Below are 20,520 nucleotides of genomic sequence, written 5' to 3' on the forward strand. Positions count from 1 at the left end.
TTGTACAGAAATAGCAAAGCCCTGTTTTGTGAGATCTTGATAGAGACTTCAGAGTGTACTAGATCAGAAAGACTGAAGGGCGGGGTCCTGCTAAGCTCTACCATTTCTCCCTTTTGTGATGTTTTTAACACTCAAGGGAAAAAACAGCTTAGTTTGTTTTTGCACAAGCCATTTGGAGTTTTCAGTGAGGCAGGACTCTAAAGTTTTAGGCTCTGGAAGAATTTGAACTGATATTCAAGTGAACGGTGGTTTTGTCTGGGACTGCTGTACCGTGGCCTCACGCTGCCCAGGGGTGCTCGAGTGCCCCGTGTGCACACAGGCAGAGGCAGCCAGGAGCCACCATCTTGCTGCCCACGAACAGATGCCCTGGGGAGCCCGTGGGGCACAGCAAACCCAGGCCACCATCGGACCTGCTCCCATCCCTCACATTCCAGATCTACACTGAAAAAGGCTCAGTCCTCTGTGCCAGTCCGCAAGAGAGTTCTGAATGGGGCAGTGGTGATGAGGGCAAGCAGGAAGCTTGAGTAACTGGGATCTTCAAGAGAGCCCTGAAAAGGGAACTGTTCTGCCAAAGGCTGGCTCCACCCTACACCACCAGCCAAGGGGTCCAGGGTGCGACTTTTATAAGCAAGGAAGCATGAGTAGTTAACATCAGGTGGCATTCAGAAAAACACTTCAGTGAGGAAAAAAAGCAGCTATAATCCAGGTAATTTCAGAATGATCACTATTCCTCCTGCAGGACTTCAGTAAGTCTTTGGCTGTGGGTGTGCAAACACTTGATGAGGCCTGCCTGCCTTTACCAGGGTGACTAAGGGCTGGCGTGTTACATCCCCAACACTCTTCTCTACTGCCTGGTTGCTGACCTTCCCAGATTTCCGAGGTGTCTTCTCAGTGACTACTCCTGCAGCCCACCTGTGTCTTACCTTTTGTCTTTGACTCATAACAACATGGCCTCGGGAGGAAGGGGTAACAAAGCATCCTTAGGGATCAGGCTTGGTCAATGTGGTCAGCAGAACAGTTCAGTTATTCGAGGGTTTATAAAGGAAAAGCATGTCTAGAATGTTCTTGGAGAGTAGACAGTATTTAAACTGGAGTCCACAGACATGGTAAATTAAACTTGGCAGGACTCATTTTACTAAGCACGGGATAAAGGGAACCATGGGTTCATGATACTTTTGTTTTTAAAGAAATTTATGAAAATAAGATACTAAGCTTTCTATTCGTCAGCTTGTACTGAATTTTCACTGATGGTAAATTCATATCCTTTAAGGATTTTCCTGATGTGGTTTTGGTAACATTCCATTCCTGACATCCAAAATGATTGAGGAAAATATGTATGCTAGACCTCCCCCACCTTCAAAAGACAGTTTAAGAGCACACATTTTCTCCCTTTTCCTTCAAGGACACCGTATTACTTTACTGTATCCCATGAACACTTTGCTTCAAAGGAATAGATGTGGGTACCAAACTAGATGGGGAGTAAAGTATAGACAGGCTTAAAATGGAACACCGCACATTGTCAGCAGGTGAATAAAAGCACCACGGAGGTTGTCATTATTATCAAAGTTTATTGTGGGGGTCATTTCTACCTACGGGGGGTACGCTAGGTTTCAGTGTGCTGTAGTCCTTCTAGGGGCAGCTGTTCACAGAGCAGGGCTGTCCTGGGCTGTTGGGCATAGATCATGCTAAGTCAGTGGAAGAAAGCCCAGGAGACGGTGGCAGCAGCACCGTGGCTCCAGGGTTGCTCCAGTACTGTGCAGCCTGTAAGGCGAGGAGAAGAGAGTGTGGGGCAAAACAGGTGGAACCATTTCTACTCTCAGCAAGGTAACGGGCTCCCACGCAGGAACCCAGAGTGAGGTCCTGTAGCATCTTTTAAGCTACCAAAGCAAGAGAAATAGGACATGGAGAAGGGCCAGGAACTAGGCAACTGGAGGAAGAATTAAGGAGGGAGTGGAAGCTTCTGGAATGAAAATAACAGGGTCTGGGTGCTGTTTCTGGATGTGCAAGAATACAGCACAGATAAAGCAACTGGGGGAACAGTTCAGACATGGAAAGGCATTGGGATGCAAGAGGTGAAGTGGGATTTTCCTCCTGGGCGGGGCACTGGTTTACAGAGATCAGAAAGGTGGATCACCCACAGGAAGATGAGTACCTGAGTAGAAATAGGTGTTTCAAGATGCCAAGAACAGCTTGCCATACACCTGTGAGCGGTGTCTGCAGGAAGGGAGAATGGCAGCAGCAGCTGGGTAACGGGCCCGACCAGGAATGACGGCTGTAGATGCTTCTGAGGTTCCGGCACGTTTTCTGTAGCTCAGACAGCCTTGAGGGAATGTCTTCGAAACACTCAACTCTGTGGGAATGTAAGTCACTACTTTGAAAACTCAAGGGACTTCTCAGCTACTGCTGAAGGATGGACCATCGGAAGTCTCCAAACAGCTGTGGTAGAGGCTGGTGCCCTCCCACAGCCCTTGCGACAAGAACATTGAAGAAACAAGTACCAGATGAGTTGGTGGGCCTTGTACCTTGTACACAGCAGACTCCACGCAGGGACCTCTGCAGGCGGCCTGAGAGCTGGTGCACCAGGTGCTGCCTGTACTTTTCAAGCAGGACAGTGAAGAGACGGGCCCACCAGACAAGACCCTACAAGTCTAGCTGCCAACCAGACTGGGAGATGGGACAGCAAGTTTATATCTTCCACGCTAACCTAGTTTGCCTACAGAAAAGCCACCTGCTGGCACCAGGCCAGCATGTCTTCATTGTGCTGCTCCCATTAGCATCTCGTTTTCCCCGAGAGGAGGTGTGGGCAGCAGGTGTGCGAGTGACACTTCTACAAACCTCTGTCATGACCTGTGGGCATGGGCTGTCCTTCGGAAGGTTCTGGAGGCAGGACAGCCCCCCCTTGAGGTCTTCCCTGTAGAAAGCACACCACCAGAGCTGTGCCCAATGTGCCTGCGTGCTGGGCCCCTCCCAGCAGCGCCTTGCACCTGCCTATTTACAGGCTCCTTTGGATGGACAGGCAGAAAGGTTCTTTCCTAATCGTGCTGCTGATGAATTTAGTGTCTTCTACTTGGCTGCTGACGATTTTAAGGGGCAGGCGGGGCGTGTCCTGGGATGGACACACTGGCCACTGTCCAGGCTGGGCTGCTGAGCACCCTCTGCCTCTTCCTGCTGCTCCTGTGCATCCAGCGCTTTCAAGAGTCATTTTCTCTCCCAACTGTTGCCATCAGTTCCTTTGCTGGAAAACACAGAACTAAATGTGAATTAACCTTTGGATTTCTGGCTATCTTAACAAAAATAGCGGTTCCACTAGGTTTCCAAGCAGATGACAAGAGGCAGTTCACGTCTGTGGTCTCCTGCCCTTCCTCACTGAGTCCCCATCTCTTCTGGCCACCTTGGCAGGAAAGCTCGGGCTGACATGCAGAGGTGCCGTGCTCACAGCTGCAGCTCAGCGCAGCTTTCCTTCCTCCCTGGCAATTTCTAAACACTCAGAAAACTGAAAATGCCCCAAAATATTATCTAACAAGGAGAGGGAAAAGCAAAAGGGAAACAAGGAATGGATAAGAACCCCAGCTCCAAGTCTGACACTGGCAGAGAAGGGAGGCTGGGTTCAGAGGTTTCTCACAGTGGGGGACCCGAGGAAGCAACAAACAATTCCAGTGATTCTGAACTTACCAGTAAGGTCTTGCTTGATGGTGATCCCAGGGGTCCAGAATTACCATGGAGTTCAGTGACGTGATTTGGGGGTGAGGAAGGAGGCCTGTCACTTTCTACACAGATGTGCTTACATGGGTCAAACTAAACTTTCAAAGACAGAAACCCACCTCAAAGTGGTTTCAGGTCTTCTATCAAAGGGAGGACCTCGCCTCTCTTGAAACAGCATCCAGAGGATAGACTGATGGGCCATCGGGAAAACAAGAACAGGGAGGTTGGAGTGGCCTGCCTCTGTGCCTGCCAGCTGTTTGTGGCTCTGCTGCTCCCTCCAGGGGAGGGGGTGTGAGGGGAGGTTGGTTCCCTGCTTCCTTCTAGCTCCTCTTCTGTACTCCACTCTGTCCCAGGCCAGCTGCTGTTGGCCCTCCATCTGTAGTCTCAGACAGGCACCCTGTTTTATGCTTCTGGTGCAAAGATTTCAGTCTTAAAGCACCATCCTGCAGACACCTGCTGACACAATCACCCACCCACCCACCCCAAAGGCCGGGACAAGTAAGATGTGAAGTGTGTGTATCTCCCTGGCAGGTGTTAAGTGTAGACCAGGCCAGGAAGCAGACCTGAGAACTGAAGGCAGACCTGCCCTGGGCCATGATCCTTTAGGGCAGTGAGCCCCAGGTACCTCAGGCACACAGAACCTGAACACTCTAAGGGAAAAAGAAGTCTTTTCAGACAAAACTTCCTATGAGCTGCAGAGTATCAGACCCTTTTAGGCCCAAATAACTTCTGTCAGTGTTACAGCTCCGACTGAATGTCTGGCAGCTCACCTCTGTCCACTTTACACAGTGTGTAAGTGCTCCTGGTCCAGGCCACGGATGGTCCAGGACACAGAGCAAAAACAGTACCGCAGACATGCCCTTCCCGCCAAGAGGAGCGTGCTGCTGGTCTGGCCCTGCACACTGCACTGCAGACCAAGAGAACACGAACAGAGACCAGAGAGGCCCCGAGCACTTACTCCAGCTGGCCACCAGAGCTGGCCTCTCAGTTGCCCTCAGCCATGCTCTCCGCAGGGGGTTCACCTCCTGGCAGCTCACTCTCCACTTCCCACAAGACGTCATCCTCCTCTTCCAGGTTGCTGGAGATGTGGCACTTCTTGAACCCCTGGACGATGGACTCACTGGATATGCTGTTCCAGGCGACCATGACCCACTCCAGGAAGAGGCCCAGGGGCGGCTTCTTGGCGTTGCCGGTGGGGCTCAGCGCCAGGTTCCCGGCCAGAAGCCAGTTGGAGTACTGGGCACGCACGCTGTCGTTCAGCGGCTTGTAGACCACCACGTCCAGCACCTGCAGCTGCGAGGTCAGGCCCCCGGGGATGATCACCATGTCGGTGTTCATGCTCTCCATGGAGCTCTTCACGGAGTCGGTGGCGTGGCCCCGGAAGCCATTCAGGATCAGCATGCCCCGCTGCTTGGGCACGGCCCCCGTCCGCCGCCGCCACACGACCTCCAACCAGTCCTGCATCAGGTCCTCCGTCATCCACCCGTAGCGGTGGCAGCGGATCTCCATGCCGCTGGGGAACTTGCCGGGCGGGATATACGTGCCCCTCAGGATGATGTAGGGCGGAAGCTTCCTCCCGTCGGCCAGGACGCCCAGCATGGCCGTGATCTTGAGCTTCTCCCTGCCCGGCGTCTTCACCAGGACGGGCTTCTCGCCCTGGTTGTCGACGGTCACCCTGGACGGCACCTCCAGGCAGATGGGCGTCTCGTCCGCGTTGCCCATCTGCGCCACGTGGTAGTCATGCGCCCTGCGCAGAGCCAGCACGCTGCGCTGGTAGGTGACCAGCTTCTCCGTCAGGTCCTCGGGCAGGTGCTGGGGCACCGGCACCTTGTGCCGCAGGGACAGGTCGTACCTTCTCATCATCCGCCGGCACCAGCCCAGGCTGGCCTTGAAGCCCTTCTCGGGAATATTCATCTCCTGGGCGATCTCCAACGCCTTCAGCTGCATGGCCTCCCTGGTGATGGGGTCCCCCTTGGCCTGCATGTACCGGACGTACTCGGCCACGCGCTGGTCCACCAGGGCGAACCTCCCGTTCTTGGGGCCGCGGAAGGCCCGCCGCATGGCGTGCGCGTTCTGGAGCTGCGGCTTCACCTTGCGCCAGTCGCGCACGTTCTTTTCCAGCACGCCGAACTGCTTGGCCGCCTGGCAGTTGTTGGTGCTCTCGGCGTACTCCACCACCATCAGCTTGAAGCCCGCGTCGTAGCTGCGGCGCATGCCCCGGCTGAACTGGAAGCGGCCCGCCAGGTCGTCGCCGGACAGGTCACACCCCGGGAAGCCCATGGCCACGTAGAAGGGGTAGCCCTCGCTCCACTCGGGCAGCTCGGCCAGGCCCAGGCCGTCCAGGTGCTGGGGCTGAGCAAACTGCGAGTGCGGCTTCGCCGGGCCTGCCCAGTACGGAGGCTTCGCGTCGGACTCCTCGTTTTCTGGGAGACAGGAGGAGGGCAGAAACAATGCCAGTGAGTCACAACGGCGTTTTCCCAGAGCGCCTGGGTCAACATGCACAACCTGAGGCCTACCAAAAGCAGTCGCTCTCCTACTAGGTGATACTGCCTAAGGCCTACCCTGAGGGCCAGTTCATGAGAAGCAGCAAATCCTCCCAGCAACCGGCCATCCTCTGCAGGGAGGCAAGAGCTATGGAGGCATGTGAATGCACCCAGGTAGCCAGGGCAGCTTGTGGGAACTGAACCCCGGCACCAAGCTTGGCCCACATAATTTGGGGGCCACATGTGGGTAAAAATAATGTTGATGGCCAGGTGTGGTGGAACACACCTGTGGTTCCAGTGATTCTGGAGGATGAGGCAGGAGGAAGGCAAGCTTGAGGCCAGCCTCAGCCAGCAACTTGAGACTGTCCCCAAAGGACTGGCGGTGTAGCTCAGTGGTGAAGTGCCCCTGGGTCCAACCCCCAGCACCACAAGGAAAAAAAGGTTTTTGTGCATGAGAAGACAAATGTAACCCAGACTACCACTAATATCCCAGAGATTTAGGTACATCCTGTGCTGAATCATCTCCTCTGAATCAAGAAAACTAGCAAAAACCACCTTAGCAAAGTAAGTTCAAGAGGCAGAAAGCCAGTTCCTGCACACCAGTGCTAGCACCTGTTCCACTGCGTGTTTGTATCTGGAAGGTGACAGAAACTGAGTATGACCTGAGGAAAGTACTGTTTCACCAAAACCCAAATGCTGTATTGCAGGAAGCACAACTGCAAGCCATTAAAAGAAAAAGAAAAAGCCACTAATGGTAACTATCACATGCCATCGATTTTAAGGAGCATTCTGAATTTCAGAGTTGGTAGCACAACAGAGAAAAACATGTCTTAGAATTGATGGGATTATGGCACTTTAGATTCTGACCTAGAGAAAAGCAGAACCACCTTGGTGTCTGGCAGGTGCGCTGTATTCAACCCACTGCGACCCCTTTCCCTTGACACGGGAGAAGGCACTTCTCAGACACATTTCTTAGATGAGCAGGGTAGCTGATACTGCTCTTCCCACCGGTATCAAACAGCAGAGCCAGGACGAAGGCTCGGGAACTCGCTTTCTCCCGGTTCCTAAGTCTGCAGAGGCTCTGGGAGCGAGAGGTGGTGTGCTCCCAGTATGTGCCCTGGACCAAGCGCACACAAGCCTCACTTAGTGTCCCCCACACAAGCTGCCCGACAAATGAGTGACAAATGAGGAAATGGAGGCTCAAGAGGTGAAAGAAGCTGCCTGAGGCCAAAGCACTGGAAGGAGGGAGCCTTTTAAACTCCAAAGCCCATGACCTTGTGCCTCACAACCCGGCTCTGCTCCTGAATCCAGCTCCATGGGCTCCCTTCAGACAGAGGCGGAACTGGCTTACCTGCACCTGTGAAGGCTCCTCTTCGGAGCTGCCACTCATCAGAATTCTGAGACTCCTCCTCCCCTTCCAACCGAGTGATCATGTCTGGCTTAGGGAATGGGAATTCTGTTCACAGGAAACAAAATAGACAATAGCTGTGTGTCACTGTCCCACAGCGATACCAAAATAAGTACTTCTATTTAACCCCCCGCCCCACCACGTTGCAAAAGATGGGGAGAAAGCTTGGTGTTATGTATGTAAGAACGCGATGGGAAGGAGGTTCGTCTAGGGGAACGCAGGACCTCCAGGCGAGGTCTGGCCGGCAGCCGCCAGGGAAGTGGACCCCGGAGCGTGAGTGAGCACGCTGGGGAGGTCTCCAAAGGCCACTCTGACAAGAGGATGCCACCAGAGTCAGAGCGGGGCAAGCAATCTTTGGGGGCAGGTCCCCAAATTTCTGAGGCTGACAGGCTACCAGCGAAGGCCTTGCTTCCTTCCTGGAGAATGAAGCACAGGCCCAGATCCACGGTGATGTTCCTGAAGCTACACCTTTTTAAAGATGTGGATGCCCGTCTGGGTTGAACAAGGACGCCATGGGACTGCTGAGTGGAGGGACACAACATTTACATCCTGTCTAAGTCAAAAACAGGAAGCTAAACGGGCACTGGCGAGGAGGGGCGGACTCCAAGTCCGGAGAGAAGGATGCTGGGTACACCCGGGAAGGGAGACACAGAGACAGTTCTCTGGGCACAGAGCCGCCAGGACACAAAGGAAGGGAAGCATTACCCAGGGACAGGACGGTCTCATAGTTCATCCTCATGACTTCCCGGTACAGGGCCTTTTGCTGCTCCGTCAACACTTCCCACTCCTCATCGGAAAAATATATGGCCACCTCATCAAACAGGGCTGGAACCTGGAACACGAACAGGCCTTTCTCAGCAACGTGCGTGCACGCAGACATGGACGTTCAGGTCTCAGGGTTGCGCAGCCCCTCTGGGACAGCCCTCCTCAGGCCAGGTCGGGCCCCACTCAGCCGTCTGTGTTCGCAGCTACTGGGGCAAGAGCACAGGCCTCCACGCTCCCCAGTTCACAAACGAAGGAGGCGGCACCTTGAGATGAAAACTGCCTACTGGCCATCAGCAGGCCGGGGACGCTGGCTGCCCCATCCTCACGCTGGCCATCAGCAGGCCGGGGACGCTGGTTGCCCCATCCTCACGCTGGCCATCAGCAGGCTGGGGACACTGGCTGGCCATCCTCATGCACTGTGAGAACTGCCCGCAGCCTACCCAGCTACAGAGGTGGAGGCCAGCCACACTGGGGCTCCCACCAGCATGCCCACCCCAACCAGCACCTTGCTATCTCCAGAGGCCTGGGTTTGCAAATCTGAATAGACACCTCTTTCCATGGGATCTTTGTGGCGTTCCAGGACACTCCGTTTTCAAGGCACTAAACCTACTGTCTGACTTGGAACCCAAAGTCCCACAGAGAGGAGCCAGTGAGAGGAGTCCTCCTGGCCTCTCCAACCCAGAGGACTGGAGGAGGAGGGAAGGGCAGGCAGCACTTTGTGTAATGAGACACCGGAACAGACCTCACCCTGATGCAGAGACCAGGCGGCAGGGTCTGCTGCGCAGAGGGGCTGGCTCTCCTCCCCGCCCTGCGCTTCCTCCACTCTCCCACTCCGGCCCCTGCAGGAGGGGTGCTCATGGCTAAGGACAGCCAAGCCACCAAAACCAACCTCCTCTTTGTTTTATTAACTGGTTTACTTTTCTTTTTACTATGTTTTTTCTCTCAGTCATTAAAAACCCTACTCCAAAGCTCACCATATTCAGTGGTGAGAAATCACTGGACGGCTCGGTTCAGGCTGGCCCCTGTATTCTTGCTTCCAAAGCTGTTCCCCAAAGCCATCCCTGAGGCCTGGGGGATACTGCTTTTCCTCAGCCTGGGAAACCAGCTTTGTCAGGTGTCAGGCCATCGATCACTCAAACACCCTGGCCTCCCCTTCGTCCCCAGCACCTTCTGCATATCACACACTCACTAAGCCCTGTGCTTGCCTTGCTGACTTCTGCTAACAACCCAGGAAAGAAGCAGAGGTGCTTTAGTTAATGAAGGAGGAAAGAGGCTCAGAGAGTCCTCGTTTCCAGGATAAAGTCACACAGCTAATAAAGGGCAAGGCTGAGATCAGGACCCAGCACGTGTGTCTCCACTGTGGCTCTGGCTAGAGCACACAAGGCTGTCTCCCTGGTGACCAGCCTCAATCTCCCACTCTGCTGCAGCTATACTCCTGCGCTCCCTGCTGCCTCCATGCCTCTGCCCACTGCCCGCCTGGGCCTTGAATCTCCCCATCTTGCCCACTTTGCGAGCCTAAGTACAGTCCACCCTGTTCCCAGAAAGCCCACTCTGTCTTGGGCTGGGTGCACTGCTCCATGTCCCCATGATGCCCCTGCCCTGTTCTGCTTTCCCCGTCCACTCTCTCCCCTAGAAGGTGGGCTCTCTGGGGGCACAGCCTGTGCATCCACTTTGCTTCCCCCAGCTTAGGATGCTTCCTGTAGCTAGCATCACTTAAACTGTGTTTCTGAATGAACGATCCAGGCAAATAATCTCTGGATTTCCCTTCTCTTGTTGTGCTTGGAACAGTTTCAAAGAATCATTAAGTTTTATCTGTCACAAAACGGAGCCAACTCTTTGGAGTAAGAATGGACAAAAATCTCTTAAGTGTGAAATACCAGGAGGTAAAAATGGCTTGGTCTCTGGGTTTTCCTGAGACTTCTTACTCAGTCTGGAAAGCCAGACAGCCCAGGAATTTTCCACCCTACTCCCTCCCACTTCCCAGGTTTTTAAACATCTCTCCCTTTGGTCTATTCTTTCCCTGGAGGCTTCAGATCTAGGCCATACCTATTTATAATCCTTTTCCCTTTGCTGATAAACCAGGACAGTCTGGCTACGCCAGTCACTGTGCAGGGCTAACACATTCAAGGCCTGGGATACTAGGAGCCAAGTTGTGGGTAGGGTAGAGGTTGGCGTGGGTCTAATGGTTGGGCCACGGGGGGCGCTTTGGACAAGTCCAGAATGCAGCACCAGCACAGTGCAAGGCTCAGAAATCCCCATGGCAGCTCTTGTTCACTCCAGAGGCCTTTTACCGGCTGAGCACTGCAGAAGGTAAACAGCAGCCTGCAGCGGCCCCTGGGACATGCAGCACGGCCCACCCGCTGCTTGCTCCCTGCCCTGGGACGCTGCCTCTGGCCTGTGCTCACTGCCTTGCTCTGCCAGGGAAGCTGGCATTGCAGCCGTCACCTCCAGAGTGGCTGCTGTGAAGGGTTTACACACTCGGCCTCACAACCACCCAGCTGAGTCCGCGGCCAGGCCTGAGGGAGCCTGCGCTGTTTGCATGGCGCTCCTGCTGTGCCAGGCTGGTACAGGGCACTCCCATTTACATAATAGCATCTCTCTGAGAAGGATTCAAGCAAGCCAGCGACTCAGGGCTCTCTACCCCACTTACATGGGTAAGGAAACCGTGGTCTGTCAAAGGTCCAGAGCTGGCCCTGATCCCAAGCCTGGGCTCTTTCTTAGCAGTCCAAGCACTGTAGCTGGACAACCAGGCTTCCCTTAGGAAGATAGGCCAGGACTCATTCCTCAGAGCTACTGAGGAGGGAGCTCCAACTCTGTTCTCCGTGCAGCCCCACACCCACCTGGCCATTCCCTGCCCCGGTTCAGGAGTGGCTCTTGACTGCACAGACCTCCCTTCTCTGAGGCCTTTGCTGCAGGACAAACCCCCTGCTTTCCCTTGGCCAACTCCATTCATGACCAAGGCTCACTTCAACTTACATTTGTTCTCCTTGAAATTTATTTTATTCTAATTACCTGGAATTTTGTAACAGAGTATAGTTCTTATGTTTGAATGGCCTTAACTGATCATCCTAACATAATTCTTTGTAACCAAGATGTTTATTTAAAGTACATTCAGTTCTTTGCTTCCTCTGATTTAGTGCTGTGGAGCAGTGCTTCTCTACCTGACGCTACTAACATTTTAGGCAGTCATTCTCCATTGTGTGTGCAGGAGGCCGACCTCTGCTCTGGGATGAGCCGACAGATCCTGGGCCTGGACGCTGGTAGATCTCCCCACGCATCTTGAGTTAAGACAACCAGAAGTGTCTCCATTGTTGTTGAGTGTCTTAGGGTGGGGAGGGGGAAAACAGTCCACTGTTCAAGACTAGGCATTCTCCAGAAGCATCCTCCGGCCTGAATGAGGCCTCCCTGCTTCTGACCTCCACCACATTCTATACAGTCTACTTCATGTCTACTTCCCCGTCTTGCTCATGAGATCAGGAACTCCATGAGGGTAAGCGTCTTGTCTTAACCCCCAGTTCTGTGCAGTAGCCACAGATGGATGGCAGACTGCCTGGAGGCTACATGCTAAATCCCCAGCCACCAGCTCCTCTGTCCTTGCTTTCCCAGCCCGAGCACGGTCCTCACCTGGCTCTTTCCTCACTGCCCCAACACACTGAGACGCCTACTTTTGCTGCGCCCATTTCCCATGGTTCTCCACTCATATTCAGACGTTCTGGGCTGGCCAATTTAGCTGCAAAACCCGGGATTCCACTGCCTTGAGGTCTCATTCCTGGCCAAAGGCAACTGACTCCTGCCTGGATCAGAACCAAAGAGGAGGCTAGGAACTGGGGAGGCAGGCCAAGAACCATGATGAGACAAAGGTGCATGGCCCCCACAGCCAGACCAGATGCCCACAGCGGTGTCCACTGCTGGTTAGGCCTAACATACGTTCAGTAAGAGGTACGAGCATTGAGGGTGCAGCTCTGCAGCCCTATTTTTAAAGAACAGATACCAGTGTACATGCGCATACTGAGGGCAAAGCAAGGAGGCTTTCCCACACTTCAGTTCCACTTCAGGGGTGGACTGAACAGCTAGAAGTGGCATGAGTCTATGAATGGGGCCTCCTGTTGGACACAGGGATGTTATGTATTAGTGATACTGATAATGTTTATACACAGTGGAAAACTAAGCAGAGAAACATCAATGTGGTGCTTATTTAGAATGTTTACAATTCACGTCCAGCTTCCAAGAAGTCTAGCAAATACTGTGAATAACTAGACGGAACTGCAACTATGAATACTGGCTGTTTGCATCTATCACGATTTTCTGTTTGCATATGCTAGATTTCCCCACTCCTTGCCACTTACGATTCCAGCCAGGCCCTGCAGACCTGCAGCTCTCCTGGGCGAGCTGCTGCAAGTCTAGCCTTCCTCATGGCAGTGCACCATCCACCTCTTGCTCAGAATGGGTCCCTTTGGCCAGCAGTAAGTCGGTGGATGTCCACTTACTGCCCCACAAGTGCATGGCATCAAGCAGGGTGCAAAGAAACGGGGAATGAGAGCCAATGTCCAGGCTCCTGGAAATCGCCATCTGAGAGGCCTCATGGCCTCCACTCTGCACTCCCTTCTACAGCTACAGGGCTACTTTCTCAGGAATGCACACGTGCAGGGCTGGATGTGTTTAATCCGCACGCTTGCCTGAGGAACCTGGCTCCTAGGCCCACTCCTTCCTTACCCTGCGTCTCACCATCTTACTTACCCATCCACCTTCTGAGCAGATTCGCACTTTCTGCATATCTGTGGGGACATCCTCCAGGTCCCGGCTCTGGATCTCTTCTTCCTCTTGCTCTTCTTTCAGGGTCAAATTGAGAGGGTAGGCTGTGGACTCCATATCTATAAGCAAGACGTGGTTCAGACAATCAGGTATCAGTGTGAACTCTCCAAGACCTGTGAGAGGAGGCTCAGCCCCACATACCTCTTCAGCCCAAGCACTGCTCTGTCTGGAACAAAGGCAGGGAACAGAGTTGGGCCTGGGCAGGAAGGGCTTCAGTGAAAACACCAGGAAGCTGGCAGGTGGCATATTTAATTATGATAAGAGGGACTGTAGACAGATAACCTATCTGGCTGCTTTCAATATTTAAGAAAAGCTTTCTGTGGCAGAGAGACCAGACCGGTTGGTAGAGGCAGCAGTGTGGAACCCAGGCCAGGGCTAAGTGCTCTGGGAAGGTTTTAAACACTAAACTGATTGGCAGAACTTTCCCCCAGGTAGGGCTGCCCAGGCAGGAAATCATCACATAAGAGGGGTGTTAATTTCCTATACCTGAAGGTGTCTGGACACAGGGCACTCACTTTGCTGGTGTGTGTGTGTGTGTGTGTACCAGAGGCCAGTTAAGGAAGGAGGAGGGTTGGCCCAGAATATCCATCATCTGGATTTTCCAATTTCCAAGAGCCAGTTCACGAAACAGCCATTCTGCTTTAAAGGACTTTGCAAACTGGAGAGTTGGCCATACAGAGTGAGGGGTATGTCTGGACGCCCGGGAGGGCGCAGGGCTCTGCCGGCCCACCCACACCGGGAACGGGCGCGTGGCCTCTGGCCGCAAATCCTGCACTGGCCGGCTCGGCGGGCCGGTACAAAGCGCCGCGCGCTGCCCTCTAGGGGCGCGGGCAATTCCTAGGTGTGCAGTGAGTGTGCATCCTGGGCCACCTCCTCCCAGGCTTCCAAAGAAAGGGTCCTTCCGGAGTTCAAAGTCGCGCTCCTGCCTGTCTCCAAGAGGACGGCGGCGCGGCGGGCGTCAGCCCCGCAGCCGGGCCCGAACTTGGAGGCCCCTCCCGGGCCGCGGGGGCGGGACGCGAGGGCCCCGGCCGGCACGAGGGAGCGGGTCAGGCCCGCAGCGCCCGCCGGGCCCGCGCCCGGCGTCTGGGGCGCGCCCGCCGGCCCTGCCCCGCGGCCCCGCGCACCTGCCGGGAGCCGAGCCCGCGCCGCCCGCACCCGCGGCCCGCAACAAAGGCGGCGGCCGCTCCGCCGGCCGCGCCCGCCCGCCGCCCGCGCACTCACCGCCGCCGCTGGCCGGGCCGCCGGGGACGCGAGGGCCGCGGCCGCTGTCACGGCGCCATCCTGCCCGCCGCCGGCTTCCGTGCGCGCGGCCCCTCGGGAGGCAGCGCGGAGGACACGTGGTGGGCGGAGGGAGGGCCCGGCCGCAGCGGAGCGTGTTGGGAGGCGAGGGGAGGAGCGGCGGATGTCAGCAGGCCTGGCGGCGCCGGGACGCGCCGCGCCCACCTCCTCGCGCCGCTTCCGGCCGCCGCGCCCGCCCGGCCTGCGGCCCGCGGGGGCCCCGAGCGCCCGGCCGGCCGGGCCCCGCCGAGCGCGCCCTGCGCCCCTGGGGCGCGCACTTGCTCGGGGCCGCCCGCCGCGCCGGCTGCGCGAGAGCGCCTGGAGGCCCGGCTGCGCCGAGGCGCGTCCCGCCGGCGGGCCGGTGCCGCTCCCCTCGGAGCGCGCGGGTCGTCGGGTGCCCGCCGGATCCCGCGCGGAGCCCGGGGACCGCCCCTGGCCGAGCAGGGCTCTCCCTCCAGGTCGGAGGAGGCGTTGCTGGCGGCTCCGTGGCCCACGGAGCGAGCGTCCAGGAAGCCCTTCCTCCTGAGAGTCTGGGCTGGGATTCTCGTTGGCACCTTAAGAAATGATGACTTTGACACTTAGTAAAACAGTAAGGACTTCATTCAGAGAATGGGAGTCAACACCGAATACAGCACCGACGGCTGGGGATTTGTCGTCTATGAGAAGAATAGGGGTGTGGGGGTCACCAGATGGAAAATGACCGGGACATCAAAGTGGGGGATGTTTGCTAAGCCGACCAAACAGGGCTCTTGCTGAAGGCAGGCCAGGGTAATCAGGTATTAAAGGTGAGGGACGAGATACTTGGTCAGAGATGAAGCCCCCAAGGTTTCTAAATCCACTTTGCAGGATTCTTCCTAAAACTCGGCTGGGTGGGTAGAAGGTCGGGAAGGGGTCAAGGCGTACATCTTTGTCACTTTTAGGTTTGTCCTGAGACCTGCCTACCTGCTGGAGATGTCACAGAGCTGAGGCTTTCCAGGAAACTGAGGGAGGGTGAAGACACCTGTTCCCACTCAAATCCCAGTTCTTAGAAGGATTTCAAACTGTCACTCAGATAACAGGCTCATAAGTTTATTGAAGGGATAGGAAAAGGGAATGGGACACTCTCAAGGGACAGAGTGGGTCCTCTCAGAGAGGAGAAGGGACAGTATGCCTAGGCACCCCAGTTTTATTGGGGATTCCAGAGAGGTTTCCAGAGAGTCCCACCCAGGTCCACCTCCTGACTTTTGACTGACAGCAGGATGACATCAGACTTTCAAGTCCCCACTACCATGACAACTCTGGGTCACCTTGGCCCATGGTGACCATGGTTCTAATTGGATTCTTAACGGTAAATTCGTACAGATTTTGTGAGTAGGAGGAATTATCCTTATCTCCCTAAGTTTCAGGATCTGGTCTGTGCAAAGGGTCACAAAAATCTCCCCCTTCAGGGTAACTTGGGTTCCTCTCATTGACTTTATCTGCATTTCTTCTGCAGATAATGGGTAGTTTGCTGAGGAATGTGATGTGTCCTGTCCATTTAGGCCAGGCAGGGCTGATCTCATCCTTTCTTCTAGGGAACAGTTGCAGTACACTGGCCACAGGGATTCCAAAGATCCCCCCAATACTCCTTTTGAACTCCTGCATCCTATGGTGAAAACAGGATTCCAGTTTCCCTGGGCAGAGCTTGGGGGCCTCAGTGCAGTCCTTCACCCTGGAGGCCTGTGGTGTATTTTGCAAACGTCTCAACCCTTTCTGTCCCTGGGGCAGTGCCACCAGCACATCCTCGCTGAGGCAGCGTGTGCAGAAAGTACTTGGCGTGGCCACTCAAGGTCCTTTGGCCGATGCAGTGTGGGTGTGAGTCCGAGAAGTCCTCAGAGTCTCATATGCTTCCACTTGCACCTCTCGGTCTTTTGACCTCTGCCATGACAGAGAACTTGGAAGGTAGTCATGCCCTTTGTTCCTAGGAGTCAGAATGACCCACATGTTATGAGCCGTCCTGGTGTTTCTCCCCCTTTGGCCTCTTTAGAGATTTTCTTCTTGTCGTGATTTACTGTAGTTTGGATATTGTATCAATCAGAGTTCTCCATGGAAACAGAGTGAATAGGACATGCACACGTGTGCACACACACACACATTATAGAGATGGGCTTACACAATTATGGTGGCTGGGAAGTCCCACAATATGTTGTCCGCAAACCAGGGAACCAGGAAAGCTGGTGATACAATTCAGTCCAAGACTTAAGGTCTGAAAATCGAAGTGCACGTGTTCATGTGTGCACACGTGCTTGTGTAAATGACAAAGTCTGATGTCTTGAGGACCAGGAACTCTGTTGTTTGAGGATGAGCAAACATAGATGTCCATCTCAAGAAGAGAATTTGAGGCCCTCCCTTTCTTAGTTCTATTCAGGGCCTCCAGGTCTCATGATGGCCTCCCACATCTGTGGTTGCTGAAGGGAATCCTCTCTTCTAGAACCCCTCTGTTTTAGTCAACTTTTTGCTGCTGTGACTACAGGATCTGACCAGAATAATTGTAGAGGAGGAAAAGTTTATTTGAGGGCTCAAGTCCTCAGAGTTCTTAGTCCATAGAAGGCTGGCTCCATTCCTTGGGCTCGAGGTGAGGCTGAACATCATGGTGGAGTGTGTGGCAGAGGGAAGCAGCTCACATGGTATCAGGAAGCAGAGAGACTCCACTCTCCAGATACAAAATACATACCCCACAGCCACACTGCAATTACCACTCTCCAGCCACACCCCACCTGCCTCAGTCAGCACTCAATCCCATCAGAAATGAATTCACTGACTAGGTTAAGACTCAACCCGATCACTTCTCTGAACCTTCCTGCATTGTCTCACATGTGAGCTTTTGAGGGACACCTCACCTCACGTCCATGCCTTTACACGCAGACAGCCACACCCGGAGATGGTGTTACCAGCTGATGTCCCTGAGCCCAGTCAGGTAGGCACATCGATAAACCCACAGAGATACGTCCCAAGTGGGGCTTCTTTGGCATTCTTTCTGCTTGCCGATCTCTGAGTGCTGGATCTGCAGCGGGGTTGATGTTGGCCATTGACTTAGGAAAAGCCCCTGTTGTTGTCACCTCGGATGCTTCTGCCCCTTTCTCTCTCCTCTCCTTTGGATATTGTTCTTTTTTGCAACTTCCCAGCTGTTCTGTTTTTACCCTGTTTTGTTCAGCTTTTCCATTTGGAAGTTTTTGTTGACCTACCTCAGGCACAGAGGTGCAGTCAGCGATGGGCCTGTAGAGTTCTCGACTTCCGTGACAGTGTTGCAGCGTCAGAACTTCTTTCTCGGAGGCCCCTCTTGGGACATCGCCTCCTCTTCTTGCATGTGGCTCACTTTTGCCTTCAGAGCCCTGAGCACATGACTCTCATGGCTATTTCAACTCCCAGATGGGATGACCCCAGATCCCTGCCAGTCTGGGTCTGGTTCTGATACTTGCCTTTTCTCTCTAACTGTTTCTTGCCTTTAATTTTTTGCTGTCTCTCAGCTGAGCAGCCCAGGCCTTCCGTGTGCAGTGCAGGCGTGTTGGGTGGGATTGGCTGCTGGCTGTAGCTGTGGCGTCGGAGCTGGGGCTCCCCCTTCTGCCTTTGCCTCTGTCTCCTCTGTTGTCTTCCATGTCTCGAGAGACTTTTTTCGGTGTTTTTCCTCCTTTTTTTATTGGTGCATTATATCATAGACAATGTTGGGATTTGTCGTTACGTACTGGTGCGTGCACACGATATAACAGTGTATTTGGCCAATACAGACTCTCCTAAATCGAGGCTTGCAGTTCTTTGAGAAAGCCCCTGAGGCGACACAGGAGCCTGAGGATGGATGGAGAGAGGGAAGGCCTTCTGTAGTCCTGTGATCAGGCCCCAGTCCTAGCAGGCTGGTGACCCTGGGCAGCGACCTTCGAAGGAGCTTCAGCCCCCTCCTCAAGGATGGGGTGTCTTCCTTCCCCGTCTGTCAGACTCTGGAAAGCCCACGCTGGTTAGGCTGACAGAATTGGTACCCTCGGGGCAGACTTTAGTTAGGAAGATGGCTCTGGGTGACCTTCTCAGTGGTTGTGTGTCCCTTTCCTGTTGCTAGAGGCACACGGGGAGTTTTCTCTGCTCTTTTCCCTGAGAACCTGGAGGGGTTCCTGGAGGGGCATCTCAGGGACGTATGGGAGTGCTGCTTCAGTTTGGTCTGGACCATCCTCCCAGGGCTCCTGTGTCAGCTGGGGCACTATGTGGAGGCCATGGAAACTTTGGGAGGTGGGGCCAGGTTGGAAGGGGTGGGTCACTGGGGGTGTGACCTCGAAGGTACATTTCGACGTGGATCCTGGCTCACTTGCTGCTTGCTGCTTCCTGGACCCTTTCTGCCTCCTGGTCACCAGGAGCCTGCTTTGCCCTGCACACCCTGTCCTCCACATGACTCTGGCTCACCACAGGCCCAGGAACAAGCGTCAAGTGACCAGGGACTGAAACCAGAGACCAGGAGCCAAAATCAATATTTCCTCCTTTAAGTTGACTTTTCTCTGGTAATTTGTCACAGAGATGAAGAACTGACCAACACAGGACCCTGGCGTCTGGTTCCAGCTGGGTCTGGGCTTGGTCTTCAGAGCTTGGTCAGGCGCCCTATGGGGCCCCCCAGGCTCCAGCTCTGCTGGCTCCCAGCGGACCCCGTGATGGCGATTCTGTGCTGCTCCTCTCTGTAGTTTGGGGAGTCCTTTTGACCTGCAGCCTTGGTTCCTGGAGGGCCTGAGTCCTGCCAGTCCTCGGGGTTTGGCCTTTTCCTTTCATGTGACTGGGGGCAGTAACTTCCCAGCTCCTCCCTTGTCAGAGTGCGGGTGCTTCCCGGGGAAGTCGTGTTAGAAGGGCAGAGATGGACTCTCGCAAGGTCCTGCTTTCCCTTCTCCCCCTGGCCGGCCAGGCTGGAGAACAGCTGGGGACCGAGCGGCATGGCCCCTTCACAGTGGCTCTCCTGCCCCACAGGTGATGCAGAGCCAGCAGGGATGTCTTTCCAGCAGCGGGATCTTCTTTGAGACCTTTTAATGTCTGTGACTTAAAGTCTGTTTTATCTGATGTGAGTATGTCTACTTCTGCTTTGCTTTGGATTACGTTCATATGGATGTCTTTTTCTGATTCTTAAAAATGAAGTTTCTCGTCTACAACATATAGTTGAGTCTTAAGTTTAAAAAATCTATTCATCGCTATATCTTTTAATTTGGAGACTTTAATTTATTTATATTTAAGGTAATTATTGATGGGTGACATATAATTAGCATCATTTTATTATTGTTTTGTAGTTTTTTTTTTTTTTATAGTTCTTTTCTTTCTTTGTCCATCTCCTATAGTGTTCATTTGTGACTGAATCATTTTCTTTAGTATTGTGCTTTGGTTCTTTGCTTATTGTTTTTGGTGAGTCTATTTTTATAGGTTTTTAACTTGTGATTACTATGAGGCTTACAAGGGACAACTTTTGATCACAACAATTTTAAAACGGTAGCAACATTGATGGTAAAGATAGAAAAAGACAGAAACTAGTAAAAATCTCTATACTTGCACTCCATTCCTTGTGATATTTTAGATTGTTTTGATTTGCTTTTTGCAATTCTGGGAATTGAACCCAGGACCTCATGCATGCTAGGCAAACACTCTACCATTGAGACACATCCCTAGTCCCTGTATGTTTTCTTCTTTATTTTGTACTAGGGGTTGAACCCAGGGATGCTCTACCACTGAGCTACATCCCCAGGACAGGGTCTTATTAAGTTGCTTAGGGCCTTACTAATTTTCTGAGGCTGGTCTTGAACTTGCCATCCTCCTGCCTCGCCTCCTGAGTTGCTGTGATTACAGGCATGTGCCACTGCCCTGGCTGTATCCTTTGAAACAGCACAAGGCAACTTCTCCTCCAAGAGCTTTGTCAGTTTGACTCTTCTCAAAGAGCCATAGGAGACAGCTCAGAATGGAGGTTTTCCTCTGAAATCTCATTCAAAGGTGGTAAGCCAGGCCTGGACCTTTTTCAGCTTGTGGGTTGCATGTATTCCCTCATAGCTGGGTTCATGATAAAGACAGTAATATGCAGATCTCCTGCAAACAGCCTGGCGAGAT

The 20,520-nt window shown here is 53.8% G+C and overlaps 1 protein-coding gene and 1 long non-coding RNA gene across 4 annotated transcripts in view; one reads left to right on the top strand and one right to left on the bottom strand.

The window, feature by feature from the left end:
• Positions 1 to 1,788: 1,788 nt before the first annotated feature.
• On the bottom strand, positions 1,789 to 14,543 carry POGK (pogo transposable element derived with KRAB domain). 2 transcript variants are annotated; one of them, XM_079107934.1, is made up of 6 exons: positions 14,392 to 14,543; positions 13,096 to 13,229; positions 8,299 to 8,425; positions 7,543 to 7,641; positions 4,661 to 6,125; positions 1,789 to 3,235 (listed from the first exon to the last, which is right to left on the bottom strand). In XM_079107934.1, the coding sequence occupies exons 2-5, from the start codon at positions 13,225 to 13,227 to the stop codon at positions 4,687 to 4,689; spliced, it is 1,797 nt and encodes a 598-aa protein (XP_078964060.1). In that variant the 5' UTR covers positions 13,228 to 13,229; positions 14,392 to 14,543; the 3' UTR covers positions 1,789 to 3,235; positions 4,661 to 4,686. The 2 variants fall into 2 exon arrangements, with proteins under 2 accessions (XP_078964060.1, XP_078964059.1); XM_079107933.1 differs by having other exon boundaries at positions 7,537 to 7,641; positions 14,392 to 14,542.
• A 234-nt stretch (positions 14,544 to 14,777) lies between these two features.
• The window catches only part of LOC306642298, a 63,342-nt gene continuing 57,599 nt past the window's right edge, over positions 14,778 to 20,520 (top strand). Inside the window, exon 1 of one of the 2 annotated variants that reach the window (XR_013758470.1) lies at positions 14,778 to 15,037. This is a non-coding gene — a long non-coding RNA (uncharacterized lncRNA). The other variant, XR_013758471.1, reaches the window with a different exon arrangement.

The sequence above is a fragment of the Sciurus vulgaris genome (assembly GCF_902686455.1).
Source record: "Sciurus vulgaris genome assembly, chromosome: 12".
Classification (NCBI taxonomy): Eukaryota; Metazoa; Chordata; class Mammalia; order Rodentia; family Sciuridae; genus Sciurus; species Sciurus vulgaris.